General features: G+C 41.2%; 1 protein-coding gene across 2 annotated transcripts in view; it reads left to right on the top strand.

Moving 5' to 3' along the window:
- Nucleotides 1–1,183: 1,183 nt before the first annotated feature.
- LOC148039163 (uncharacterized) overlaps nucleotides 1,184–14,853 on the top strand; it is a 96,102-nt gene continuing 82,432 nt past the window's right edge. The window contains exons 1-3 of one of the 2 annotated variants that reach the window (XM_087675051.1): nucleotides 1,184–1,880; nucleotides 5,416–5,588; nucleotides 7,148–7,306. In XM_087675051.1, coding sequence (XP_087531177.1) covers nucleotides 1,688–1,880; nucleotides 5,416–5,588; nucleotides 7,148–7,306 — 525 coding nt within the window. In that variant the 5' untranslated portion in view covers nucleotides 1,184–1,687. Of the gene's footprint in view, nucleotides 1,881–5,415; nucleotides 5,589–7,147; nucleotides 7,307–14,853 lie in introns of those variants that run through there. The other variant, XM_087675052.1, reaches the window with a different exon arrangement.

Here is a 14,853-nt window from a genome sequence, read left to right as displayed (position 1 = left end):
GGCCTTGGTAATTCTTGTTCTTCTAGAAGACACAACCTTGCTAGATAAGAAAGCAATAATATTGATTATGATGGGTTGAAGAATTTCTGTAGAAGATTGACGATACCATGTAATAGCATCTCCGTAACACATGCAACTATCAAATGCACGCTTTTCAAAACTCTTAACCCTTAAAAGCAAAAGAAAAGGCATTGTACAATTTTATAGCTTTGAAGATTCATTGGCAGAAATAGATCTCTAAAAGTGAAAGTGTTCATATTTGACACACTTTGTTACCCTTTTGTGAAACTGTTGTAAGCTTTAAAGATATGGTTGTGAAAAGAAAGTAAAAGTGACGGTTTCAAATAATAATGCCAAGTAGTAGATGACTAGTCAAGGTGATTGAAGTCATATCATAAGCCCATAGGTGTCCTTGATATTTAAACTTCTTGCATGAGAGATAGAGAGGCTTGCGGTTGCATATGGATTTTAAACATTTAGATTCCGGTATCGAGGACTATTCAAGGAGCAACCTAGGAATGTTGACCTTAAAAACAAATTATGCGAGATTCTATAGATTTGGCTACCTATATTTATTGGTTTTGCCAAAAGGGCAAAGTTATGGGGACCACTATGCATTTGATTAACCAAAGTTGTCAAGGTTTATGTTCATTAGTCTTAATGTGACAACTTCAAACTACATAATTACTTTGAAGTGACAACTTCTAAAGACATAGCAAGGATTTGGTATTTCCAAGTATCACCTTCCAAGCTTTTCATCATTCATAGCTCTATTTTTTCTTGTTTATGGTTACACCCTAAGGGATGTTTCAACAATTTTACTTTTCCAATGTGCTATTGAACCAAGACTCTTTTTGTTTGTTATTAAAACGCACAGACACATGCATGCACACATGTACAGAAGCACGCACGACAAAATCAATGCCAATCTTTGGCTCTTATGTTGGTTGGCTTTTCACCTCATGCAACCTCTGCTAGTGGACAAGTGTAGTGTCCATGTGTGTGAAAATGACTTTAATAAGCACACGACCAGCAAGAAACCCAAACTAGTAAACCTTAGAAATGCTTGGGCATTTTGCAACTTGGCCATTATTTTGAAGGGCAAAAACCATGAATGTCTTATTTTATAACAAAATAAGAAGATTGATGTGCAAATTGTGTCTATCATGGGAAGACTTTTGAGGGCACAATGCCGATGGAAGGCTTTAAATTTCAACCAATGGTCATGAAAAAGCTTTTTTGTCAATTGTACAAATAAAGGCAAGCTCCCAAAGCAACTGGTTTTGTCGTCCGAAATCTATATGAAATGCCGATTTTATAACAAGAACACTCGAAAAATTTACCATTGCTTCTAGGAGAATGTCGAATTTTGAATTGGTATTTTAGAATTCCATCCAATACAAGTACATTAAAATGCTATTTTCTATGAGCATTGGAAGTTTGGAACACAAGCATGATTTCAAAACTGGCTAAAATGGTAAAATGGTTATTTACAATTTAAAAAAGGGCAAAATTGGAGGCGATTAAAAATTCACGATTGTGATGGTAATAAGGAAAGGGGGTTGATTACCAGAGGACGTCTTACTTAGCATGCAAAGTATGCAAAGGTGATTTCCCTGTTGCGGGGGGGTTTGTAGATTTATGCGAGTGTCAGAGGCACTTGGGTCATCATCCAGACAGGACGACGATGGGGAAAACCACTCTCCTTCACGGGGCATGGATTGTGACCATGGATGCCGAGCTTCGAGTCTTCAGAGATGGCGCCATCGTTGTGGAGGATGACAGGATCAAGGCCATCGGGCACTCCCGCAGGATGCTGGACGCCTTTGCCGCGCAAGCCCACGAGCTGGTTGATCTCTCTGGCTTTTGGGTCATCCCAGGTACCTCCTAATTTCATGCCAACCCCTTCCCCCTCCAATCATCACCCTGGATCGACTTTGCTTTAAATATATTGCCGATAAGAGTGAGCGAAGACGACGCACACAATCAGAGTCAGCATAGGAGACACGTAGTTAACCAGAGTGAACATAGAAGACACACAGTTGATCAGAGTGAGCATTGAAGACACACACTCAATCGGAGTGAGCTTAGAAGACACATAGTCAATCGGAGTGAGCATAGAAGACACACGGTTAATTAGAGAGACACGGAGTCAGTAAACTGTTTGATTGGCTGCTTCTGTTTGTATTGCCAATAAGTCCATCGGAGTGAGCATAGAAGACTCAGAGTTAATCAGAGTGAGCATAGACGGCACACAGTTGATCAGCTCTTTGATTGGCTGCTTCCATTTGTATTGCCAATCAGGTCTTTAAAGTTGTTTCGCACTCTGTTTTTAGTTTGAGCTCTAGTCTGTATCCACACGGGGGGTTAAGGTTTGTACATTCAATCTATTGAATTTCAACAAAAAATGAAAAAAAGGCAGAGAGGAAAATCCAAGAAGACGAGAATTTCATCAAAAGACAGTGGAATGAAGCATAGTTATAGACATCTTTTTTTTGCAACTTGTCTTACACACAATATATACGTGTCCAAAAGATGATCTTGATACAATACGTGTGTCCACACAAGTTGCACGTGCAAAGGTTTTTTAATCTACAGAACATCTCAGAAGTTAAAAGAGCATGAGTTCCAGTGCTTGAGGTAGCCATGCAGTTTTTCTGCCAATGAGTTATAGTGGTTCTTGGCTGTTTTCTGCTCTATAGTTTGCTATTTTTGGCAGTTTGTGTGTGCGTGTGTATGCTCACATGTGGGTGCATGTGTGTCTGTGCATGCATGTGCATGTGTGTGTTGATTAATTGTTTTTTACAACCAATCTCAGCCGATTGTGGAAATATATTAAAGCCAATCAATGCATAAGAATGCAGGAAACATATGGGAGAGGAATTATGGTAATATTGCCAAGCTTAAAGATGCATAGCTCTTAAGAATTTTATGAGAAGCATGAATGAATGAAAAAGAAAGAACTCAGCACTACCACCCACATGCTGTTGTCATCCCGTAGTACCTTATTGGGCTAAGGGTATTGGGTTTCTTGACACCAATAAGGGATCGAGTTAAATGTCACATGCCATATGGTTTGTACCAGCAGGGAGCAAGGGCTTAAGATTTTTGCCATGCAAATTGTTTCCATTTGTTTTAGCCAATTGTTAAATCGTTAAGACCAATGATACCTTTGAGGACTTAAAGATTTTGACATGGACAAGACTGTATCACAATAGAGTCCCCCTGCAACACAGGAGTATTGCTATATTACTACTTGCAAAAGATGGGCATAGAATGGTTAACATCCGAATGGAGTTGAGACCTTACCTACATTAGACACAATAACACAAAAAAGCAACCATACAACAAATTTTTGTGGGACACAAGTGCCCAACTATTAAGATGCTGCAAGCAAACGCACAAGACACCCAAACACCACTGCACACAAACTACAGGAGTGCCGTCCTGAAGCAAGCTGCAAAGAACACATCCTAGGGCAGTATGAAACTGGTTTAACCTGGCTGGCGTCAAAATGCAGTTGTCTGGGACCTGAGGGGTTTCTAAGGCTGAGACAAAATGGCAAGGCAGGCTGGACTGAATGCAGCACTCTGGGGACTTTTGGATTGCCTTGAGCTCAGGTGACACTAGGGAGAGCTGGCTAGTCAGAATAAGAGGCCTGTCTTTAAGGCTGACATGAACTGTCAAGGCTGGCTGGACTGAAAGCACAGCACTCTGATGACTTTAGGACTCCCTGCAGCTGAGAGAAAACTAGGGAGAGCTGGCTGGTCGGAGATGCAACAATTCTAGACCTGACTAGGCACAAGGTATCAAACAAAGACTGACCTTAATGATCAGGTGAAACCTGCTTTAGTTGATGCAGGCCGAAACTGAGCATTAACACAACCAATCTAGATAACTGCTGGGGTGAAACTTGAGAGAACGGCAATGGCAAATGGTACAAGGCATTTTGAACCTAAGAAAGCTGATCACATTGAGGTACATGTGCTGCTGATGCAGACACTACGAAATGCTCAATATAAGCATAAGCTCTTGGAAGATCAGCACCACTATGAATTATGTGTTTCTTGAAAGGATATTGAAAAGCTGAAAAGCATCAAACACACCTTTAAAGAAAAAGGCTCCTGAGGGGGAAGTACTGAAAAATGCGCAAGAGACAAAATGTAAGACACCTAGTATTAGCCACAAAGTTTGGTATGTCACTGGCTGACAAACCATCCAAAGACTACATTACTAATTCAATGTATCTCTTTTTGGGTCTCAACTTTGGTGTAATGGTTACTTGCCCTTAGTGAGTATGGCTGTGAGCTCATGATTACAAAGCATAAATGTAAGCTAGCCACTAAGTTGTAAGCTGACGAGCTGCAAGTGCCAGGGTGTGTGAAAAGTTGCTGGACAATTAGAGAAGACTCTGCAGAAATTAGGGTTTCAGCAAAAGCAAGATTTAGGGTTTATAGTCAAGAGAGGAGAGAGACAATATGCAGTCAATGCAATCTGGAAAAGGTTTGAACAGAGAAAAGCTGAAAACAATGAGAGAGAACTGCCACGATTCTCTCCCCAGCAAACATACAACTCATTAAAGGATTGATTAATGTGTTCTTTGGCAACTAAGGTCAATGCCTGCCACATCACCCTTTATTTAGTGGCCCTAAGCCCTGGTCACACATTAATTGTCTTAAATCCACAACCAGTGCTCCAAGACCGTGTCCACACAAATACACACGTGTGCATAAATAGTTGTGTCTCCAGGACCCCATACATGAATTAAAATAATACAGGGACAGTGTTTCCTCATAATGTCACATAAATAACCTCACATTAATTAACATGACTATTGAAGGGACCAATGCAAGGCCCAAGCACCACGTAGAATCTACCTACTCCTCTTCCTCCACCCTACTGCACAGGGATTGTCCTTTGGAACCATTTTTATGTTGTGTCTGTAGAACCTCTAAAGTTGCTCCAAACAGTATAATTGATGGCACGACTAAGAATATGAATAGCTAATTTTTGTGCTTGTTGCTGAAGACTTGTCAAGTGTAGCTGCTACAGCGTATTGGACTATGCCATATGGAGGTTTCATTGTTCAGTTTGCCACTAGGATTGCAACTTTGTCCCTTGTTCTCAATTAACAGTTTTCTACTTGTAGTATATATGAGCTCACTGAAGACTTGCGCTTGCTATAGGAAATTGTGGATTTAAGATAGTAGTTTATTGGATTCTATTGATGTGACACTTTGAGATCCAAATTCTCAATTTAATAGTTTGTCTTAAGTTTGGCTGTGCGCACGTGTGCACACACACAGAGAGAGAGAGAGAGAGAGAGAGAGAGAGAGAGAGAGAGAGAGAGAGAGAGAGAGAGAGAGAGAGAGAGAGAGAGAGGCTTTCATTGTTTTTCTCTCTCATGGCAAGCAGGCCTAATTAACACACACGTACATACATCACAACAGTTGGCAAGGGGTATTGCAGATGATGTTGACTTGTTAACATGGCTGCACAAGCGTATCTGGCCCTTTGAATCAAACATGAATGTGGAGGACTCCTACATTTCAACTCTTTTGTGTGGAATCGAATTGATACATTCTGGAGTAATTTTTTCTTACCCAGTTCTACATTTATGTCAGATTTAAATAAATCTCAAGCATGAAGCTGAGGAAGGGATGCTAGTAGGGTTTAAGTGCATGATTGGTTTTACAAGTTTCCATTCGTTGGAATTATAGACTGCACCACCTCTTAATTTAGACCTTGACCAAGATTTATTCATCTCTCAAAATTGTGTTCATTATACATGGTTATTTTAAGGTGACATCAATCAAGTTTCAAGAAAAGAATAGGCTATAGCTGTCAAAATCATTTGATTCTTTAAACCTGTGTGCACATGATTTGTTTGTCAAGTTTCAGATTCTGTTGGTTCTGTGAACCACATCTTTTAGTCTTGGCCCTCCACTGACCTTGACATCTTGGATCTATATTTTTCTTTTAATAAAAGATTTCTCCTCATTTGCAAATAATGTTTTTAAAACTGTTATGTCCCCATTTGATAACTGCGATGGGAACTATAGTTTGAACTTTGGGACACAATTGCCTCTCTATTTAAGGTAAAATATGAGGCCCATAAGGCTTACTCTCACAAGAAAATTGGATCAAAGAGGTTGAATGCATAGGAGTACATAGACACATGATTGACTAGGTCGAGGTTTTGAGTACTGCAAACAGCCAAAGGAGAGTTGGTCATGGCATGGACTTGAGCACTGGCTCGGGCAGGTGCACAACATAGACAAAAGTGTCTCATAGCAGGTGTGAGGAATGGGAAGATACTTAATAGGGGAGGAGAAGGCGAGGAGGAGAAGCAAGCGAGTATAGAGAGAGAGAGAGAGAGAGAGAGAGAGAGAGAGAGAGAGAGAGAGAGAGAGAGAGAGAGGTGGGAAGGGAGAAAAAGGGAGGTGAGGAGGTGGAGGAGGAGAAAGGAAGGAGGATGTAGGGGGCCCAAGGGGATGAGGCGACAAGGGAGAAAAAGGGAGTTGAGGAGGTGAGGGAGGAGAAAGGAAGGAGGATGTAGGGGGCCCAAGGGGATGGGGTGAAGGAAGGGCTGCACATGAGATGTTCGAGGGAGATAGTTGGGTTAGATGGTGTGAAGAGGAGAGGGGAAGGGTGAAGGTGCTTTTTTTTGGGAGAGGGGGCTGAGACCACTTAGCTAGCAGCAAGCTCTTTTGAGGCTTGGTAACATTAGTGCATTGATGTTCAGAATGGTAGTAGAAGCATCAATCTTACCTTCTTTATTCCCTTGTTTAACCGACAAGGGACTTTTGTAGCCCTAAGGGCATTTCAAAGGCAATAGAAGAAACCTATAAGTTGATTGATTGGAACAATTGTTGTCTAGGCTATCTTGGTGTATGTTTAGTCAATGGAGAGCATGCCTTTGTTTGTATCACTCTCCTCACTTTTATCTCTTCTTGGCAGTTACTACTCCAATTTGGACAAGGACTTATCAAATGAATGCTGTTAAAAGTTTTTGCGAGTGTGTTGAAAACTTTTGTTGTGCTCAACTCCATTTGTGCATGTTTATTTCCATTTGACACCATGCCTTTGCCTGAAATTATTCTTAACTCATTTTTATTGAAGTGTGTTTCACTGAAATAGAAAGCAGGTAACTTGCTTTGCAGAAGCTGGAGGCCAGCATGTAGCAGGAATGGTACGGGCAGTAGAAGCTTTAGGAATCCGAGCTTGTCTTTCTCGTTCAACAATGGACACTGGTGAAGGCTTGCCAGCATCATGGGCTTCAGAGACTACTGATTCTTGCATAAAGGTATGGAACATAACCTTAGATGTATCATCAAATTTCTGGAATCTGGGCTTACTTTCTATTTGCAGTTCTCTCTTTGTCAAGTATTATCACACTCGAAGAAGTTTAGTATACTTTTTTCAATCCAACCTCCCTCCTTAAGGTTTTAGTGACATTACCATGTTGGCTTTTCCCAGTGAATTTTACCTTCTCTTAGTTTGCTGTGAATTGTATGACTTTTGTCATGTCCTTTTGTTGTCATACTTATCAGCCATTACATGGAGTTCTGGAGAAAGTTGTTTGAATCTTATTTATTTAGTTTCTAAAATACAATGATCTTGTACCTGCCTTTTATTTCCTGCTCTGTGAATTCTATGGGTGTCCAAACAAGGACAAATGGTTTTTTCTAGTTTTTTTTGTTAACTTACTTTGCAGTTTAATGAGGATAATATTGAGCAACTGCGAAAATGAGAAATGCAATCCTTTGACCTCCAAGATGTTTGGCCTAAGACTTCAGCCCTCTTAAAGCATTGCTGACTGCTCCTAGTGCAAAGAGTATCAGCAGCCATTCAGCACATTAGGTGGGAATGTTATTGGTTAGAGGTCACTAAGTGGTGTGGGAGTATTTTTCAAGTGGCATGTGCGAGATACAGTGAGCCAGAGATGTACAGACACTGCCTATGTGACTGTCCTAGAGCCCAGGAGCTATGGAGGAGAGTCCTCAGGATGGTCTTTCACAGCACCACAAAGACCATGGTTGCGAGTTGGGGGGCCGTAGCTTGGATCACAAACAGAGGCTCAACATGTTCATGAGGATGTTCAGGATAGCCCCTCTTTTCTCACGACTGGGTAGCATATGAGCAGGATCCCCACTCTGGATTACTCGCATGCACAGTGGACCCAGGGATGCTGTCAGTAGCCCCTTAGTTGGTCTGGTATTATAGCCTACCAGATTGGTTATCCACACAACCAATGTATTGTGATGTATGAAGCTACTCTTCACAGGGTTCTTTGTACTTTTGTACTTAGTATTTTACATCAGGGGGATTTTCTCCGAGGTTCTATTAATAGAATTTTCTCTTCTTTGACAAAATGGGTATTTTGCAAGTGGTGACGAGTTGACATTTTGATTTAACCACATGCAAGAAAACAGGGGAAAACAAACAAAGCATTTTGTTGGTGGCAACGGGACTTTGTTGTGTGCTTGCTATGGTCTTGTGTGTGAGTGTGCAGTATTTGACAGATGAGTGAATGTGAGCTTGAATATGATCTAGCGTTCCTTACGAGGAGGCAGGACTCCATGGAGTTCTTAGGTGATTAGGGTAATGCACAGCAGATTGCTAGAGCATCTTGACACATTTAATATGGGTGACTGGGCCATAATTGGCATGGTTTTTCTTCTTAGGCATTGCCAATGGCACTTCCTTCATCATCAGACTCTCTGGAGGCCATGATCTGTGAGTTTCTTGATTCCCTATCTCTCATTGAGGGGGATTCAGAGACGGCTCATCTTTCTTCTACTTGTAAGGGGGATCCCATCCCTTTATCTTTAGAGGGGGTCCCTACTCATCTTGTGGTCCTTCACACACCTTGTCGATGGACCTTTACCTTTTTGGGGTGGTTGACATCTCCATGCCATCTCACCCATTGATTCCCATTCATACCTAGGCTCTACAAGTTCTTTCTAGTTTGGGGCCTTGGATGTTTCAGCCGTGACTTGGTGGTTGGGAACCTTCATATACCTTCCAACATGGAGTAATGGAGCTTGTTGCTTCTCTTCCGAGGTTGAGTTTTGGGTTCTATCAGCTGATCATGTCTACTGTTCTTCACTACATGTTACCTTACAGGCGGAACATTGGGATTCAAAGGTTGCTTTTCTCTCTGTCTCTCCTTTTTTTTGCTCCTTTTTGGGCCTAAGAGGGGGTGTTGAGAAACCTAGTCATTCAATACATTTCTTCTACTTCATTCCTTTTCATTTGGCAATAACAGCCCCAAAAAGGGCTGGCCGCCCAGTTACTATGGCACCTCACACTCGAGAGCAATGCTGCTCACACCCTGCGAGGAGGATATTGCAGTTCGTGGTCCATGCTCCTCTGCTATTACTAGGCACCTTGTTTCTCTTCTTGCAGGTTGCATTTTGGCTGCAATCCTCATCGTCTAATTGCCCATCACCCCTAGGCTGCTTGGCAACCTCTCTCCCTTGCTGGTGTCAGCCTTCCATCACCTAATGATAGCCCTTTGGGCTGTGTTTTGCAGTTTGGAGGCATTCTCATCACATGGCGTCATCCTCCATCAGCCGGTGTCAGTCTTGGGAGTTGTGTTTTGCAGTCTTCACAGTTCTCAGCTTTGGCATCGGCCTTAGCGGGCAACAACCACATAGCTTGCGTTTTTGCAGTTCTTGGTGCTTATGGGTTGCATTTGATCATCTAGCAGGCTGCCCTACTGATTTTCACCTTTTGGAGTACACATCTGTAGCTTATGATCCTCTTCCTCATCTTCGACGGCTCATGAGGACTGCGTTTCACTCCCTTTGTAGCTGGCCATTAGATACTGTGACTTGGACAGTGCAATCATCTTCGCTTGAGTTCCATTGTATGAACTTGATTCATTGATCATGATTCAGTGATTCATCATTCATAATCTTCTTCACGCTTCTTCTTTTGAGTTTCTGAGTTTTTCTTTAGTCAATGTTTGCCGTACATACATTTTGTTTCTCCTTGCAATCCCTACCATCTCTTTGATATGGTACGAGTACATAATGTCCCATCAGTTTTCTTGACATAGGCACATCCTAGTTGCCTTGGTGGTTGACTCTTCCCTCACTCTTCTAGTTGTAGGGAATGTCAGGTCTTCCTTATTCATCCATTAGATCCATTTGCATGGTGGACTGCTATCTTAGCGATTCTCGACTAGCATGGGAGCCATCTCCTGAGGTTTAGATTTAGGCTTGCCTACATCACTTGATTAGCACTGAAGCTCTCTCCTAAGATTGAGTATGAGCATGTTTTGTATATCAGATGGTTGATTCTCCTTTGACTATTTCAGCTAAGGGGTGGGTGTCAAATCTACCTTCATCACGGTTCTTGGCACCACACGAAGACCAACATCAGGTTTTTCTTCCTCCTTTGGCATCGACATCCATGGTTGAGAGGGGGTTTCTACCCTTCATTGATATTTACATGTTTGGGCATTGTCTTCGACATCAGCCTCCTTTTCTTGTTGTACCTACCCTTTGCATTGCATGATCATCACCATCTTTGTAAAAGGGTGCTTGCACAAGTGAATAAGTTCTCCATGAGAGACATTGTCCAAGTGGCACCTTGTTGCATGCCCATTCTCATCATGTAGCATTCATCTATGCATATGATTGTGCAAAGCACCCACGAGTGGATCATGAACTATCTCCATCGACACCTTGTTGCATGCCCATTCTTACCATGTAGCATTCATCTATGCATATGATCGTGCAAAGCACCCGTGAGTGGATCATGAGCTATCTCCACTGGCACTTCTTTTAGCAATGTTCCTCTAGACCTCTTCACCCGGTTTTTCTTGTCTCATTGACATTGTGAATGGTTGGCTAGGATAGTCTTCTCTTTTGTGATGTTGGATTTGACTATCCTTTTTTTCCCCCTCACAGTTACTCAACTAAAAAAAAAAGTTCAAAGTAGCGTTGAGAAGCCAAGTCATTCTATACATTTTTCCCTCATTCCTTTCTATTTCAGTTTCCATTTATAGCCCCAAAAAGGATTTTTGGGTGCCTCCCAAGAGAATCGGGGTGCCACCCAAGAGACTTCAATGGATGCTACTCAAGACAATCTATGCCTATAAATATGGCAATGACTCCACCAATTCATCACATCCCACATTCCTTCTGACGTTCTATCACTCTTTTCCATGCTCTCAATTGTTGCTCACACCCCACCAAGAGGACATTGCAATTCGTGGTCTCCATCTTCTCGTGCACGAGGCACCCTGTCTTCCACACTTTCTTCACCGTTTCAACATCTATTTCCAGCTTCTACCTCACAATTTGTGCCACTTCTTGCCATTTTACTATTGCATTTTATTGTGGCATTTTATTGCTGCACTTCTTGCCATTTTACTATTGCATTTTATTGCGGCATTGTACTGCTGCATTTTATTGTGGCGTTTTACTAGTGTGTTAGACTGCTCCATCACTATGTGACCTTGCTCATCACCAGGCACTGTGTTTTGTAGTTTCTAGTCCATGTAGGGTTAGATTCCTTCATCTGCTACGCCGCCTTGTGATTGCTCATCCTTCGGAGTTCTCATTTATAGTTGGGGATCTTCTTCGTCAGCTTTGATGGCACTAGAGGATTGTGTTCCGCTCCCTCAATAGCTGTTCTTCATCTTCAGCATTATCTTCTATACCCTATTGTTTGGAGGATTGCATTTCGCTCCTCTATAGTGCAGATTCCCTTCAGGTGTTGCCACTTGATTAGACATGATAGTGCAGCCATCTTCAGAGCTTTGGCTCCGTTGTATTGGCTTGATTCACTTAGCATAATTCATTGATTCATCATTCATTATCTTCTTTTTTTGTGTGTTTCTTTGAGTTCCCTCTTCTCGCAGTGTTTGCTATACACTCAATGTTTCTTTTCGCAAAACCCACTGTCTCTTTGATATGGTATGAGTGCATACCGTTTTGTCACACTATTTTGACATGGTATCAGAGCATACATGTTATTTTGATATGATATCAGAGTTGAGGAGCTCAGAGAGGTAAAGATCCTCTTTATCGGAGAAGGCAAAGACAAGTTATAGGTTCTATATCACCTCCACCTTACCACCTATTTTCGTTCCATTGTTTGAAGAAGATGATGAATGATGAATCACTGAATCATGCTAAGTGAATCAATCTGATACAACGAAGTTGAAGCTTTGAAGATGGCCGCATTGTCCGCTTTGATCAAAGGGCACCACCTAAAGAGAATCTGCATAGTAGAGGGAGCGAAATACAGTCCTCTAGGCAATAGGGTATAGAAGGTAATGCCGAAGATGAAGGATAGTTATTGAGGGAGTGGAATGCAATCCTTTGGTAATGTCGGAGTCGAGGAAGAAGATCACCAACTATGGACGAGAACTTCGCAGGATGTGGAATCACAAGGCGGCTTGCTAGATGTAGGAATATGACCCTAGATGGACCAAAAATTACAAAATGCAGCCTAGATATGATAGCAAGTGCATGCTGAAGTGGAGCTGATGCCAGGAAGGGGCAACTGACGAGCACCCTTTGTTCGATGCCTTGGCTTGTCTGGGGTGACCCTTTGGGCTCCCAAGGTAGGATAACCATGGCTTCTGCAGTCTTGGTGGGCCATTGCGCAGCCGATGTGTATGGAGATATACTAGAGTTTGCAAAAGAAAACACAGAGTGTGTACGACCATGGCTGAAACACAAAGAACTCAAAACACAAATGCAAAAACACGAAACACAAAACACAAAACACAAAATACAGAACATAAAATGTAAAAAATATAAATACAAAAGAAAGAGAACTGTGAAGTCAATGAATGAATGCTGTAAGTGAATGAAAAATATACAAGATGCTCAAAGGTAGAGCTGTCCAACTGTTGGTGGCTCTCGTGGGAGCAGACTGAGGGACATGGCACTTCTTGTTTATGATCCTCCTTAAACTCTATCTCCATTCGGTATTAGAGACACCATTCGTGTGGTCGTGAGGTTGTGAGCATCTATCACTAAAGTAAAGCATCAAAGCGATTGTAGGCAGAAAGAGGAGCTTTCTTGAAGCCAATTGAAGAGCCATCATCAAGGAAGCGGAACATTAAGATACATCATCTCATTCAGCCATCATTCTCTCTGGTTTCTATTTGGTGGCTTTCATTTGTTGGAAGCAAGGGGACTGCTTAAGCGGGCAGCTTAAGGGCTGTACTTAAAGGGCCTGCTTCAGTGAAATTGAGGGTCTACTTATCAACAAGCTTGAGGTCTGCTTTCAACACAACTTGGGAGCTTGCTTATTTGTAACAAATAATAGAGAAGGAAAGAAGATTGTTTATGGTGTTTAATTGAAGATTGGGGGACTCCACATTTCATTGCAGCTGCAAAAATGTGCCCTCCATTAGTTCAACTGCTACACACACATGCTGTCATCCTTGCAATTTCAACATGGCTTCAAAACAACTGTGGATTGTTGAAAGGAGAAAACATTTTTTTCAATCTCTCTATTATCCTTAATTACTAAGGTTTAAATAGCCTCTTTGAATTCATTCCCTTTCACATTGAAACTAGTTTGATTATAAAGCCCATTCATATTGTCAGTCTCAAATGATCAATTATTTGAAATTTTCTTTCACATTGGTTTGTCAACAAACTGGTTAGTTTAAGATCATTACTCATACTATTGCTTGTCCTGAACTAGTTTTTAAAAAGGACGGTTCACACTCTTCAAGAATCCGGGCATTCTATTAAAAAGAAAAAAGGGGCTGTTGTATGTGGGTTTTCCATTCATTGATTAAATCCTTTGTAATTTTCAAAAATATTCTCTTTTTTTAATTGGAGTTAGACACTTCCAAGTGTCACTAAAGACCTCTTTGGCAATACCATGGCATCAACTTCTAGTAACTCATTTGAGATTGAAAAATTTAAAGGAGGAGAAAAATATTAAACGTGGGCTATGCAAATTAGCTGCTTCTTATATAGAAAAAATTATGGACGGTAATTTGAGATGATCCTCCATTACAATTAACTGAAGAATAGGTTGAAAAAGATGAATAAGTACTAGCCTTGATTGGTCTTTACCTAGCCCCAAGACTCATCCATCATATAAATATCAAAGGGATTGCAAAAGAAGCATGAGAAGAATCAAACAAAATTTTTGAATCAAGTGCAAAGAACCAAGAAATATATTTTAGAATTGACCTTTGCAGCTTACATCATGAATTTAAAGTCTCACTATAGAACATGTCTCCAAACTAAGAAGCATAATAAGCTGGCTTGAAGGTATCAAAGTGATTATCCCTAAGAAGGATTTCATTGCAATGCTACTTGTGAGTTTTCCAAAGGAGTATGAGTCTCTTAAGGACTTTACTCTTAAATCACCAAAACTTAAAAGGGCGTATTTTTCCACAAAGATATTGTGTTTTCTACAAAGAAGGATACAACAAAGAAACTTAAAGAATGCTACCATTGTGGGAGAAAAGGTCATCATTTCAGAGTGCAATTTAAAGCACTTGCCTAAATGCAACCATTGCAAGAAGATTGGTCATCATGAAGAGGAATGCAAGCTTAAAAGACAATCAAACGTTATGGAAGAAAACAAGGACACAAAGATGGAAGGACACCTTTTTGGAAGACAAGAAGCCATGAAAAAGAAGACAAAGAAAAAGGAGTGTGCGACCATCGACTAGTAGTATCACATAGGCACCTAGTGAGGGGGGGATAATTGACAATCAATGTAAATCACTTGACTACCTTGAAGTAGGCAGGAAGGCACCAAGGGGGGGTGTTAGAATATTTGAGTACGTGTATGTGTGTATGGTGAAATGTCCCTCTAGGATTTAACTTGCACACGACACATGACACAAGCCAA

The sequence above is a fragment of the Lygodium microphyllum genome, chromosome 3 (genome assembly GCF_053477565.2).
Source record: "Lygodium microphyllum isolate KBCC chromosome 3, Lygodium_microphyllum_v1.1.10, whole genome shotgun sequence".
NCBI lineage: Eukaryota > Viridiplantae > Streptophyta > Polypodiopsida > Schizaeales > Lygodiaceae > Lygodium > Lygodium microphyllum.
Note: the sequence above shows the minus strand (reverse complement) of the source record. Positions and strands in the feature narration are given on the sequence as shown.